The sequence below is a fragment of the Vipera berus genome (assembly GCF_964194415.1).
Source record: "Vipera berus genome assembly, chromosome: 14".
In the NCBI taxonomy this organism is placed as follows: Eukaryota; Metazoa; Chordata; class Lepidosauria; order Squamata; family Viperidae; genus Vipera; species Vipera berus.
The window spans coordinates 14,127,677-14,140,889 of NC_138217.1; the positions used below are offsets into that span (position 1 = coordinate 14,127,677).

General features: G+C 61.8%; 2 protein-coding genes across 6 annotated transcripts; one reads left to right on the forward strand and one right to left on the reverse strand.

Annotated features, from left to right (window-relative positions):
• Positions 1-2,732: 2,732 nt before the first annotated feature.
• On the forward strand, positions 2,733-7,057 carry ASPHD2 (aspartate beta-hydroxylase domain containing 2). 2 transcript variants are annotated; one of them, XM_081338841.1, is made up of 4 exons: positions 2,733-2,831; positions 4,250-5,420; positions 6,198-6,311; positions 6,511-7,057. In XM_081338841.1, the coding sequence occupies exons 2-4, from the start codon at positions 4,616-4,618 to the stop codon at positions 6,618-6,620; spliced, it is 1,029 nt and encodes a 342-aa protein (XP_081194967.1). In that variant the 5' UTR covers positions 2,733-2,831; positions 4,250-4,615; the 3' UTR covers positions 6,621-7,057. The 2 variants fall into 2 exon arrangements, with proteins under 2 accessions (XP_081194967.1, XP_081194968.1); XM_081338842.1 differs by lacking the exon at positions 2,733-2,831 and adding an exon at positions 3,337-3,370.
• Positions 7,058-8,339: 1,282 nt separating this feature from the next.
• On the reverse strand, positions 8,340-13,204 carry HPS4 (HPS4 biogenesis of lysosomal organelles complex 3 subunit 2). 4 transcript variants are annotated; one of them, XM_081339307.1, is made up of 13 exons: positions 12,962-13,202; positions 12,783-12,873; positions 12,545-12,688; positions 12,311-12,418; positions 11,555-11,671; positions 11,327-11,421; positions 11,012-11,084; positions 10,794-10,833; positions 10,584-10,704; positions 10,107-10,278; positions 9,799-9,931; positions 9,584-9,692; positions 8,340-9,248 (listed from the first exon to the last, which is right to left on the reverse strand). In XM_081339307.1, exons 1-13 carry the CDS (start codon positions 12,985-12,987, stop codon positions 9,077-9,079), a joined length of 1,401 nt encoding a protein of 466 aa, XP_081195433.1. In that variant the 5' UTR covers positions 12,988-13,202; the 3' UTR covers positions 8,340-9,076. The 4 variants fall into 4 exon arrangements, with proteins under 4 accessions (XP_081195433.1, XP_081195432.1, XP_081195434.1 ...); XM_081339308.1 differs by lacking the exon at positions 11,555-11,671 and having other exon boundaries at positions 8,341-9,248; positions 12,962-13,200; XM_081339306.1 differs by lacking the exon at positions 11,012-11,084 and having other exon boundaries at positions 11,327-11,671; positions 12,962-13,204.
• Between the last annotated feature and the right edge of the window lie 9 nt (positions 13,205-13,213).

A 13,213-nucleotide genomic window follows, 5' to 3' on the forward strand; every position in this document is an offset into this window, starting at 1 on the left:
GGCGGTGGGCCAAACAGCAGATGTACACAACTTCTCTCCTTCTTCTCTTTTTATAAGTGTGATGGGATTAAATATTTTTGAAGATGACACAACCTGTTTGGACAGGGCCAGCACTGAATAAGGTCACCGTCGATGGTGCTGGATTTTCAAGTGAGCACGAATGCGCTTTCCGTGCTTCTGAGCTGCTCCGATCGTGCGTGTGGCAATCCTAACAGCGGGATTGTCGACACCTAACAGCTTGGGTGTTTTTGAGCCAGTGTGAAGACACAGCAACAACACGCTTCTCAGCTGTGATCTTTCCTCTTTAGCAGGAAACCCTAACCTCGCAGCTGCCAGCCGCTCAGGGCTTCCTTGTCTTCATGATGCAAAATCTATGCAGGGTCACGGAGATACGTAAGGCAGGCAGGAGGCCACGTGCACCTCGCCTGGCTGGTTTAGATCAAGCTGAGTCTAACTGGGAAGACCGGCAGACAAGCAGGGCCCCCAAACCCCAGATTGGAAGAGCCGTGGGGCCAAGGGGGCTCACCACGCAGGAAAGAGGGGAAACTGCCCGCTTTTTCCCAACTGGCAGGGGTCTTCTGAGGAGCTTTTGGGGGGGGGGGTTAGGAACCCCATGCTGCCTGACCTTTCCAAATGACCGGTCCAGCAGGGTCAGATGGTGCTGCCTTCATCCCAGTGCAGTTCTGCCTGGGTGCTCTCCAATGCTCTTGCCCCCTCCTTGGCTAGGATAGCTGGAAAGGCTGGGGGAGAAGAGAGACCCAGGCCGCTGCAGGGAGGAGCCAGAGCCCCCATCCCATCCCCAGAGAGCCAGTGTGCATTGGGCGGTTGTTCTCCTGCCTGAGAGGCTAGTCTGACAGCTGAACATAAAAAAGCAGCTGGGGGAGTCTGGTTGCTAAGGAACACCACCCCCTGTCTGCTCTCCAAGGCCTCAATTGAAGCCCCCCCCCTGCAGTTCCCCTGCTGCACCTGGCTTCAGGAGAGGGGGGCCTCAAATATGCTGCCAGGAAGCCCACCATGTCTTCAGCCACTCTGACTGGGACTCTGGGAGCTGGGTGGGAGGGAGCAAGCGATTTCCTGCTGCTCCCCATGCCGGAGCAGCGGAGGGATCAAGGCTGCCTGGGATCAAGGCTGCCTGTGACCAAGGCAAGCAGCAGCACCCACTTCCAGCCTGAGTGCTCAGAAGGCCCCATGGGACCCTCTCATTGTCCACTGGCGGGAGGCCTGGGAACAGGGTGGTACTCTCCATCCTCATTCCCCTTTGTTGAATGGAGGCCCCTCCCCTGGCTTTCTCCATCTTATTCCTTTCAGCAATCATCCGGGGAGGACAGAAATCCAGATAACCAACAGATAGAAATGGGGGGGGGACTCCATCTTCCGGATCTTTCTGGCTAAATCCTGCAGGAAGGGCTTCGCACTGAGGATTATGGGCCCACCCTCTCTGTGATAGGATGGACTACACTTCCCATCATGTTTTTGCATAGCCTCCAGATGAGACTTGGAAAACCACAGCACAATTTGGGCTAATTGGCCCTCGAGGAACAGGTAGCCTCCTGCCAGCCAGGCCTGTAACAGAGTACCCCCCCTCCCCAACCGTGGAGACCAGCAGGCAGCCCCAATATCCCCCCTCCCCACCTTCCACATGGGAGAAAACACCCTCAGCTGCCCTCAAACGCCTTGATGCCGCTCTGGGGCAGGATGAGGGAAGGTTTGTGAGTGCAGCTGCTCGCTAGCTGGGAACCATGGTCAGAGGGCATGCGTTGCTCTGCATGCTTCTCCCAGCTGAATCCTGTGCCCCCCTCCCCCAAGTTGGAATACAGACTTCAGATTTGCCTCCTTATTGTTCCTGAGTAACCGCATCAAGAGGCTGGTCTGCCGCCAGCTAAGAATTGTCGGCCTTGCAGAATTTAGTGCCAGATGACGTGTTGCAACACAAAAGGAGCCAGACTCAAAGGCTGCAGCCAAGGAAGGGTCGGATCCAGGAAAGAGAAAAGAGTTCAACAAGTGCCCCACCCACCTCCGGGAAGGGCCCAGAGGTGCCTCTTCACTTCTTCCATACAGATCAGTGTGGAAGGCACTCTGTGCATGCTCCGTGGCATTCTTGTTTGAAGCCTCGCGTTTTCTGGGCGCGAACGCTGCCACTCAAAGTGGGTTCTGCGGTCAGGTTTGGCTTGCGGTAGGTAGTCCTGCTAAGGTCGGACTTCAAACCGTGGAGCACCAGCCGGTCTGCTCGTTTTATTCCACCCAATAATGCCATTATCTCAGCTGCAGCGCTGGCCTTAAGGTGAAGCTCCACGAAGAGGTCCCAATTGCCCCCTCGTTTGGGGCGCTCCCCGGAGACGCTCCGCACTTTCTTCGGCTTTGAAAGAATCCCACGCTCTCTTAGCTCCGTGCCCGTTTTAAGAGGCGGGCGGGCGGGTAACGTTGCCCGTGGGGGCCTCGCCTTCCCCGCAGGGCGCCCCGTCCCGTCGCGACCGCCGCCAAGCCCAGCCGGCCCCGCAGACACCGCCCGAGGGGGCGAGACGCGCGAAGCTCCCGGCCGCGGCGGCATCAGCACCCTCGTCCGCTGGGCAGCGCACGAGCCCCTCTCGGCTCCTGCCGGCCCGGGCTGCCCACGTGGCGGCGGCGGCGGCGGTTGTTGCGCCACGGAGGCGGGCCCCCTCCCGGCGGAAGAAGCGCGCCGCGCCCGCAGAGAGCCTCCACGCTCCCGGGGCAGGCCAGGACGCGCGGCGGCGGCGGCGGCGGCGGCGGCGGCGGCCCTCCCCGGCGGGGCCGGGCCGGCTGCTGGGAGTTGTGGTGCGCGCCGCCGACGGGCGAGCGGAACCCGGCTGCAGGTTAGGCGGGCAGGCGCGCGCGACGGACCGGAGGCAGGCGGGCGGGCGGGGGCGCCCCAGGAGAGGGTCTCCTGCAAGCAGGCGGCGCGTGGCGAGGGGGCCCGAGACACGTCGGCCACTTGCCCCGCGGCGGCGCCCCTATCCGGCCGGGACCCGGAGGGCTTCCAACTGTCTCGGCCCTTACCCCGGCGGGCGGGGCGGGGGGGGGGGCTCCTCGCGGCAGGAAGGACCTTTGCCGCAGGCTCGGCGGCGGGGCTGGGAGTCCGGCCAGGGGCGTCTGGGACCCCTTATGCGCCGCGGCGGAAGTATCTCCCGGCCTGCTAGATTTCCCAGCAAGCCGGAAAGCCCCCGCGGTCCGGGGCCGCGTTACATAAGGCTGCTTCCGCGCGGGAGGCCCCGGGCGGCAGCCCTAAGACACTGAGTCCCCCCCCCCGAAAAAAGACCCCCAACTGGGGTAAGGAAAGCCAAAGGCTGAGTCAAAACTGCCAGCTTGGGGGTTCAGCGTTGGACCGTTTGCCCATGGGCGCTGGCGATTGCAGGTGGGGGGGGGCTGCCTTGCTGTCTTCTTTAAGGGGTCCCGTCCAGGCCATTTCGCCCAGGCAGAGGTTGGCATTCGCGTCCGGCTCTCAGGAAGTTAGGACGCTTTCCCCGGCGCGGCTTTTCGCCGTCCCTCTTGGCCCTGCCCTGGCTTGTGCTGCCCGGATCCTGCTGTTTGTGGAGAGTGCTTCACGCTTGAATCTTTGTTTGGCGCTTGAATCTTTGAGGAAGGGCCCATCTGGTAGAGGGCACCCCCCCCCGTCTAGGGAAGAGGGGGTCCCAAGTGGGCGCCTGGGCGCTGCCTCGGAGGTTAGTCCCTTTCCCAGCTGTTGCTGAGCTGTAGTTCCGGGAAGGCAGCCCGGATGGGAGACAGGAAGGTTGCTCATTTCACCCAAGCAGAGATGGGGGGCACGGCTCCACCTCTGGCTCAGGTAAAGGCATTGCGAGCCCTGGGAATGACAAGCCACAGCTGGGTCACCTCTGGGTGCAGAGCCTTCCGAGTTGGTGACTCACCAGCTTCCTGATCCCTGACAAGTTGCTGCCTTGGTGCTAAGTGGGTGGAACGCTGTGGGGGTGCAGTTAGGCAGCTGGGCAGCTCAGAAGCCAGCTTCTGCCTGCCTCTTCTGCACCTGGCGGGTTCGCTTCCAAGGCCATCTGCTCCGCCCACTAGGGAAGGAGGCAGCCCTGCTAACCAAAGCCGGGACTGGAAAAGGGCTTCTTTCTTTCCAGCCTGGCATGGTGTGCAAACCTGGGAAGATCAAAGGGTTGCACGGTTCAGGAATGGGGGCGCTTCTTTGGGGCACCAGGTGACGGGGTGAGGGTGGGCTGATGGAACAGGCAGGAAGCCCCCTACCCAGCGCCCCTGTGTGTTCTCCTTTCAGGCTGTCCAAGATCAAGGCAGAGGCTGGATTCCAGCAGCCAGGAGGAAGGAGGAAGAGGAGGATGATCTTTGAGGGAAGGACCAAGGCTCTCAGAGCAGCAGCCCCCCCCTCAAGAGACAGGATGCCGCCACGGGAAACCCCTTTGGTGGGTCAGGAGCCCGGGTCCTCAGTGGGACCGGTCTTACTGGCCACCTTGCGCTGGGCGCTTGGCAGCCAGGTTCCCAGGAACTCTTTCGCTGCATGACCTGTCTTCCTTCGATGGGTGAAACTGCCCAGGTCCAGCCTAGCTTTTCCTGTTGAACTTCTTCTTGGGCCCCGTGTGAAGCAGGTGCCTCAGTTGCGAGGCTTTGCACAGCGGCTGCCAAGATGTCTCTGGAGGGGCTGATGTGCTGCCGTGGGTCCCTCGACTGGCTGAGGGAGTTCATCGGCTCCACCATCCAGTCGGTGCGGGACTGCGACCCCCCTGCACTCAGCACCCTAGCCGTCCTGCTGGCCCTCTTTGTCTGGTACTGCTACCACGTCGGGCGGGAGCAGCAGCCCCGGCCCTACGCCACGGTGCTCCCGGGGGGCCTGGAGGCGGCTGGCCTGCAGAATGGCTTCAGCCACTGCCGCTCCCCCGAGTGTGTGCGCTGTGCCCACAGTGACGGGTTGAACCAGAAGCTCTACCACAATCTCCAGGAGTATGCCAAACGGTATTCGTGGGCGGGCATGGGCCGGATCCACAAGGGCATCCGCGAGCAGGGCCGCTACCTGGCCAGCCGCCCGTCCATCCAGCGGCCAGAGGTCTTCTTCCTGCCCGACTTGCCCACCGCCCCGTACTTTTCCCGAGAGGCCCAGAAACACGACGTGGAGCTGCTGGAGCGCAACTTCCAGACCATCCTGTGCGAGTTCGAATCTCTCTACAAGGCCTTCTCCAACTGCAGCCTGCCAGACGGATGGAAAGTCAACAGCACGCCCAGCGGTGAGTGGCTGACCTTCTACCTGGTCAACCAGGGTGCCTGCGTGCCCCGGAACTGTCGGAGGTGCCCTCGGACATACCGCTTGCTGGGAAGCCTCCGCACCTGCGTGGGCAGCAACGTGTTTGGCAACGCCTGTATCTCCATGCTGAGCCCTGGCACCGTCATCACTGAGCACTATGGGCCGACCAATATCCGCGTGCGCTGCCACCTGGGTAGGTTGTGCAGCCCCCCCCCCCGCATCCTGGCTAATGTTCTGGCAAGTGAGGTGCCCATCACCACCCAGCATGAGCCCAGGGCGGCCTTGAGCTAGCCAGCTAGTCAAATTTTGGCCAGGCATCCCTTAGAGGCTTGAGTTGCCCTGCGCTGCCTTTGCGCTAGAATTCTACCTGCTTAGACTGTGCCTTGCAAATTTGGGGGCTGCATTAGGGAAAGGAGATTTGCCCGACTCCTGGGGTCATGTTCCCAGCAGCCAGAATCTTCCAAGATTGTCTGAAAAGGCGGTTTGTGGATAGTGCTGGTAGAAATCAGGTTCTCTGCCTTTCCAAGTTGCATCAGGATTCAAGAGACCCCTTTATGTTATAAGCCCACAGTAAAGGCTCATTTGCATGGCTGGCACAAGTTGGCTCCCATAGCAGTCTGGGCAGCTGCCATGGCAACAGCAACGGTGCCCTGATCTGTATTCTGCCAGGCAGCCACCCAAGACTGAGGTCTTTGGCTAACTCGGGTTGTCTGGACCGCCTGTCAACTCCTCCCTGTTGGGGAGCAGGTGCTAGAGATGCGTGTGTGTGTGTGTGTGTGTGTGTGTGTGTGTGTGTTTGCTTCTCCTTTGTGACCAACTAGAAGGATAAATGCTTTGGATAAGGTGAGTCTTTGAGCGATCCGGTGGGCGGGGGCTGAGATAGTGGAGGAGCAGCTCCTTGGGGGGGGGCGGGCTCAGCTGATGCCCTCCTGGCCCACCCTTCCTCTCTCTCTTCCTCCCCGCCTTGCAGGTTTGAAGACGCCCAGCAGCTGTGAGCTAGTGGTGGGAGGTGAGCCCCAGTGCTGGGCTGAAGGACGCTGCCTGATTTTTGATGATTCCTTTCTGCACACAGCCTACCACGGAGGCAAGTCTGAGCCCCCCCAGCCCCCCCACCCCACCCTGAGCTGAAGGCAGCATTGTGCAGCAGAGACTCAGAGGACCTTTCCTCCACGGGCTACCTGCAGGAGGTGCCCCAGGTGAATGAAGCCTGGGGATCATCTCCATGCCCGGCCCCCGGGACTGGGGGCATTCCGGACCAACCTCCTCTCTCTTTGCCCCTCCAGGACCCCCTGAGGAAGGACCCCGGGCAGTGTTCATGGTAGACCTTTGGCATCCCAACGTTGCTGCGGCTGAGCGCCAGGCTCTTGATTTTATTTTTGCTCCTGGACGGTGAGATGGCGCAGGTTCCGTGTCTGCGGAGGGGGGGCTGCCCTCCCGCCTGTGCACGTTCAACACAGGCACAGTCACCCATGGCTGATGCGGGCTTCTCCCCTTGCACCAGATTTGGCACCCAGGCCTTTTCATCTGGCAACCTCCTCCCAAAGGCCATTTTGCTTGGGGCTGGGCTGCTGCCCCTTTCCCTGTGTTTAGGCCAAGTGCTGCTGTAGTGTCCGTCCACCTTCCTACTTGTGCGTCGCTATGCCCAGAACTTTGCATCCGCCAATCCTCAGAGGCGTTGATGAACCTAGTTGTACCAATCTCTCTCGTGTCCATCCTCAGAAGGCAAACCACCCATCCCCACTGAAGCTTCAGAAACCACAATGGGCCTCCCCAGGCCGGATCCTGTTCCTCATTTGCTCCCCTGGGACAAGAAAAACAAATACACATACACATACATACACACACACACACACACACACACACACACACACACACACACACACACACACACACACACACACACACACACGCTTCCCTTTACAGAAGTGAGTGAAAGCAAAGCAGGGTAGCCAAAGGGTGTGGGGGGGGGGATGGCCAGCCCCCCCCTTTTCTTTGTGCCTTGTTTGGGATGCTCCTGCCTGGACTAGGACAGCATCCTTTGCGCACCAGTGGGGGAGGGGCTGCCGTGGGCTTTTCCCGGAATATGGCAAGCAGGCAACAGGAGGAGGGGGCTTTCTGGCCTGCTTGGGGGCAGAAGCTGAAAACAAGCCAGCCCCAACTGGGTGGCCACGCTACTTTTCACACATCAGTCGTGGGGCAGTCATTCTGGTGAGACTCTGCCCCACGCCTGCAACGTGGGCCACTGCAGCCCTGTGGCTTGGCCAAGGCCAGGACTTTTCAATAAAACACTCCTGCTCAATTCCGGGTTTTCTTCTTGTGGCTGACGGCGGTCACACGCAAAGACTCTGGGGGCCAAGGCTTTTGCCCTAGGAAGGGGTGGCCCTCTTCCCCTGGTGGAAAGGGGGCTAGGAAGAGGCAGAGTTCTCCTCCGTGCTGGGCTCCAGTGGATGCCCCGGGAGTCTTTTAAGCCAGAGCTCAGCCATTCCGAACAGGCTGCAGTGGGCAGGGGCCGAGCGCACATCAGGCGGGGAGCCTTGGGGCTCCCCCAGAGACCATCCCTCTGGAACCCTCAGCCCCAGAGAGCAGGAGGGAGCGCAACCCACGCCGGAAATTGCAGCCCAGTTCTGGTAGCTGTAACGACACCCCCCCCTTCTGAGAACTCTCTTTGCTCCAGGCGCAGGAGGGGGCAACTCCTGGGGCTCAACTTTTTTGGGGGCGGAGTTGGCAGGTCAATCCCCAGAAATTGGGGTCTCGGGGGCAGCTGGCGTGGAAGCCGTGCAAGTCACGAGTCCAGGATGAGCTCCCAATGGCTCCTGCACAGGCTGCCTTGCTGGCTGGGGCTGACAGACGGCCTGCACAGACGGCAGCCGAGGCTTTTCTGCAGCAACTGTGAGCGCAGAGGGTATTTCCCCTCCGTGCCTCTGTTGCTATGCAAACATTCCTGCCTGGCTGAAAACACAGCTGCCCACGGTGGGGGGCTCCCTCCCGGGGCCCGGGGCTCTGCTGCTAGAGGCTGGGCTCCCGTTGGGGAGCCAGAGCTGGGGGTCAAGAGCACAGGACGGGCCCTCGTTACGAATGCAGGCTGGGAGAGGCACAGAGCAGAAGTCGGCAGCTTTATTCTGGGCTGAAGGCTGCATCTGAACCCAGACCCCTATTCACCCCCCCACCCACCCTCCGCTGCTTTTCTACAGAACAAGCATTTCCAGAGAATCCAGAACAGTGGGGAGCCCCTTCTGCTTCTCAGAGGAAATGCAGGAGAAGGGGCTGGAATCCCTTAGGGAAGCCCCCCCCCAGGAAATGGGAAAGCCTGGAAGAGTGCCAGCAGCAACGTGGGTGACAGCAGGGTGGAGGAAGGTGCCACCACCTGCCACTCAGAAAGCCCCTCCCGGAGAGACTGGAGGAACGCCCTCAACTGCTGCAGCTCCCCCCTCTTTTCCTTCTGAGGGAGGGAGCAGCAGTCGTGCTCTGTCCTGGAGCCAGGTCGCTTTCCCAAGGCTCTGCCAGTGCAAGAGCCCCTCTGTTTTCCCAAGCCTGAAGGGGGCCCGGAAGGCCCTGGGGAGGGGGAGGGGCGGAGAGTCCCACCAGAGAGCTCCCCCCGCCTGAAGATGGGAACAACCCGGGGTGGGCAAGACCCGAGATGAGGCTGCAGCTGAACTGCTGCTTGCTTTGGCTAAGAGGCCACAGCTTCTTCAGGCAGAGCCACCAGCGGGGGACCCTTGGGAAGACATGGTAAGGAGTCAGCGGGCCAAGGGCCTTCGGCAGGGCTCAAAAGCCTCTGCACCAAAACTGAGGCAGTCCTGGATGGGTGTGGAGTCCACCGAGACCTGCGCCAGGAGCGCCTGTCCGGCTTCAGAGCAGGTTCACCCCATGCTTGAGCAGCTTCAGCCTGGCCTTGCCGGGCAGACCGACAATGCTGTCCCGGGGGTTGGGCACCCCTGAGTTGTAGGGCGGTAAACCCCTCTGCTGAAAGTAGCTCTCCTGGACGGCGTTCCGGCAGCCGTAGACAGCCGTGGCAGCGTTTCTGAAAGAGTCAACAGATGGGGAGGGGCTCTTTTGTGCTGGGAGAGCTGTGCAGAAAACAGTGGCAGAGCTTATTACAGCAACTGGGCCAACCACACGCTTGGGCAGCAACTGCCTGGCAAAAGAGCTGGGTGAAATCAAAGCAGAGTTGTGACTGGCTTTGGTCTGCTAGACGGAGGGAAGGCACCGATCCTCTGCCGTCGCTTCTGCTTCTGTGCGCCACGGAGAGCAGGTGGGCTAATGGTGGGAGGCAGCGTGCCGTGGTCTAGTAAGATCTCACCCAAACTACACGGCCCACGCTCCCCCGAGGCCCCACTGCCCTCAGCCCAGCTTTACCTGAGTGTCAGTTCGGAGGCTGTGGGCAGCTGCTCAAAGGTGGTGTGGATCAGGCCGGTGGCTTGCAGGAAGAGTTGGTCCTCGGGGCTCGTGGTCTGCAGGACATTGGCTGAAGGGACAAGTTGCGCCATCAATGAAAGTGATGCTGGGGCTGGAAAGGGAAGGCTGCCCTCCATCTTAGCCAGAGGCTGCCTCCCAGCCCCTCCCCCACTCACTGGTGAGGATGTTCTGGACGGCGTCATAGTGAGCAAAGTTGTAGGCGCTCCTGGACGAGTTGAGGGGGCCCTTGGGAAGGGTCTCTGCCAGGTGGACCTCCAGGCCGTTCAGGGAGGCAAGGCTGCTGTGATACTGTTGAGTTGGGGGGGGAGAAATATTTGTGGGAGGCCCTCTCCTCCAATTGTCCTATTTGGGAAGCTGCTCCAGGAGCCTGCCACAGAGAGGGTCCTGGAGGGCAGGGAAGCTGGCCTCTCTCCCTGCACTGCTGCCCTCAGAGCCTCGTTGGGGAGGTGCGCACTCTCCTTACCACGTCCTCCATGAAGTCTGCGGAGCTCACCAAGGGCTCTTCGGCCAGGAGGGCCAGCACCAGGCCCCGGACGTGATGAATGTACAAGGCCATCCTCACCAAGTGGGCCACATCTGCCCCTCCTGAGGGAATCTCACCGCCTTTGCTGCTGGCCAGGTCCCTCTGGGACCCCCTGTGGAGGCACAGCAAGATAGCTGAGCACCTGCCCCGTCCCCATCTGCCCCCCCCCCTGGAAGCTCAGCCTCCCTGCCACCCCTGGAGAATGGCTGGCTGTCTGCACAGAAGGACTGCCCAGACTGGCTCCTGCCCAACCCATTAGAAGGTGGTTGGGCCATCTGGACTGGCACAGGGGGGCCAGAGGGCACCTGTGCTGGCCACAGAAGTGAAAGCGAGGCTCGGAATTTCATCAGAGAGCCTGATGGAGTCACTGGAGCCACAACGCCCAGCCTGGAGGGACCGTCACAATTCTGGCCTTACCTGGTCATCCATTCTACAGGCAGTTCCCGCAGGGCAGCTGCTTCGTCCTCCAGGAGGTAAACAGGTATGACGCAGACCCCCGGCGGTAAACTTGCTGGCCCAAAAGTGGTCAGGGAACCACCTAGAGAAAAGAGCAATTAAGAATCCTCGGGGCGCAGTGGGGCCTGGGCTGAACTGCCCAGCGGAGCCATGCCCAGCCCCACAGCTTACCCTCTTTGAGCTGCACTGTTGCCCCCTTTTTCGGCCCACTCTAGAACGGAAGCAGAGAGTTAGCCAGGTGATGCCAAATTGCAAAAAAGGTTATCGTTCTCAGACCAGGATTATTTCATGACACACACCCCCGCCCAAGATTATTACACCAGAACCACCCAAGTGATATTGCTACATTTTCTACCCTCCACCACCACAAGGGCAGAGCTACAACTTACACCTCCATCCTCCGTTCCCTTCTGCAGCAGAACTCTGGCAGTGAGCTCAGGTGGCAGCTGTGTACTGACCACCCTGCAGGGGAAAGGAAGGAGAGGTCACCCAGGGGGCCCACACTCAGTTATAAACCCCCATCCCTGAAGAACGAGGCCCGTACAAGACGGCCCTTGCCCACTCTGCCACCTGGAGGCCTTCATGTTGGATTGGGCACATGGGGTGATCCGATACACAGCCACGGTGACTCTGACTGTATTCGGGGCTGTTCAGCAAGGGCCAATGGAGGAGACCCTAAGCCTCAAGGCTCCCCAGATACTTACAGGCCTCTGTAGAGGATGCAGCCGGCCAGCACGTGGCGAGAACGCTGGCAGCTCTGCAGGATGAGGGCAGCTTTCAACAAGAGCAAAGGGTCCACCTGTTGGGGAGGAGGAAGCCGGAGCAAATGACCTTTCTAGGCCCTGTGGAACAGGCTGTCCCACCCAGCCCTTTCCACCGGGTGCCGTAAGAGACCGCAGGAAGTAACAGGCCCCAGCCCTCCCAGGAGGCACCTTAGTTTTGTCTAAGGTCCAGAGGGAGTTAAAAACCCGGTGAAGGTCACTGGAGCTTTGCTGCAGGTGGTTCACATACAGCTCCCACTCCCGGTCCAGATCCTCCTGTGAGCACTCCTGGGAAGGACAGAGAGCACCGGTCAGAACCGGGGCAGAGGACAGCTCAGGAGACCAGCTGCCCAAACCCGCTGGCCGTGCAGAAATGCCCTCCTTTGGGAAGGGCATTCCCTTGGGGGTGTACCTGGAGGAGAAGCTTGAGCCGTGGCTGGAATGAACCACAAACTGATACAAGGCTGAGCACAACTGCCAGGACCTTTTCCAAACTGCTCCCCTGGCTGGAGGGGCAAACGACGCCCTGAGGCTTCAAAACATCCCTGGATGTCTCCCAGGGTTACACACAGCTCGCGCCCCGGCGATTGCTGTGCACCTGCTGCTTCACGGACTTATGACAGGGGATGGTTGCATAGACCCACCTGGTGGTGGCTGGGCATCACTTGCCACTTGCCGTCAGCTGCTGCCCCCCAGCAGCCGGCCAGCCCAGTTCAGGGCAGTTGGAAGGGCCGTTCAGCAGCGGCTGCACTGATAAATGGCAAAGGCGGGTGCTCCCAGGGGAAAGAGCAGAGCCCCACCAGCCCTCTTGCAGGGCCGCAGATCATCCCTCAGGGATGCTACCCTCTGCAGAGCGCAGTCGCCCAGCACCCCCAGCTGACGGTCAGACGAGTCGGGGGGGGGGGGAATGTGCAGCCGCCCACCCACCAGGTAGGCCCGAGAAGCCGGTCCGTTGTAGAAGCGGAAGAGGCCGACCAGCCGCTCCAGGAGCCGCCTGCAGCTCAGGTCCGAGAGGTCAGCGGTGCAGCCCAGGACCTGCAGGAGAGAAGGGCTAGGATGAACCGGATGGGATCCGCACCGATCCTTCCCCCCCCCGGGCATGCCGCGCTCCCCACTCCCCCCCAGGGCCGGGAGCGAAGGGGGCTCGCGCCCCCCACTCACCCACAGGTAGCTGCCCTGCGCTTCCAGCGCGAACTTGAGCCTCCGCAGCCGGATGAGGCCCGGCGGGGAGCCGGAGATCTCCAGGGCGCAGCGGGCCACGCCGGCGATCTGCCCGCACAGCAGCTCCTGCTCGTCGCGGGGCGCCTGCAAGGCAGGAGGGGCGGCGGCGGTGGTGGGGCTGCCGAAGGACCCAGGAGGGAGGGGGGGCCGCCCGGGACGGGGGGCCACGCGGGGCTACCTGGCGCGGGTGGAAGCAGCAGATCCCGGCGCGGGTGGGGTCGCCCTCGCCCCGCACCTTCGCGGCGTCGTAGAGGAAGAAGCAGCGCCACCTGCGGGGACAGCGGGGGGAGGGGCGGGTGTCAGCGGAGGGGGGGGCAGAGGGGCGCGGGGGGGGGCAGAGGGGCGGGGGGGGCGTACCAGGCGGGGGGGGCCGCGGCGGCCATTCTGGGCTCTCGGCGCCTCCGCAGCGGGAGCTACGCGCGGGAAGAGGGGCGGGGGATCGGCGGGGGGGACTGCAGCCCCCGGCCCCTCGGCGGCTCTCTGCCCATGCTCAGAGGCGCCCTAGGCGGCCGTACGAGGAGAGGCCAGCGGCTTCCGCCAGGAAGTCACGTGGGCGGAAGCGCCTTCACTGCTCCTCGCCCGGCTGAGCGGGCGGCGACGGGTGCCGCG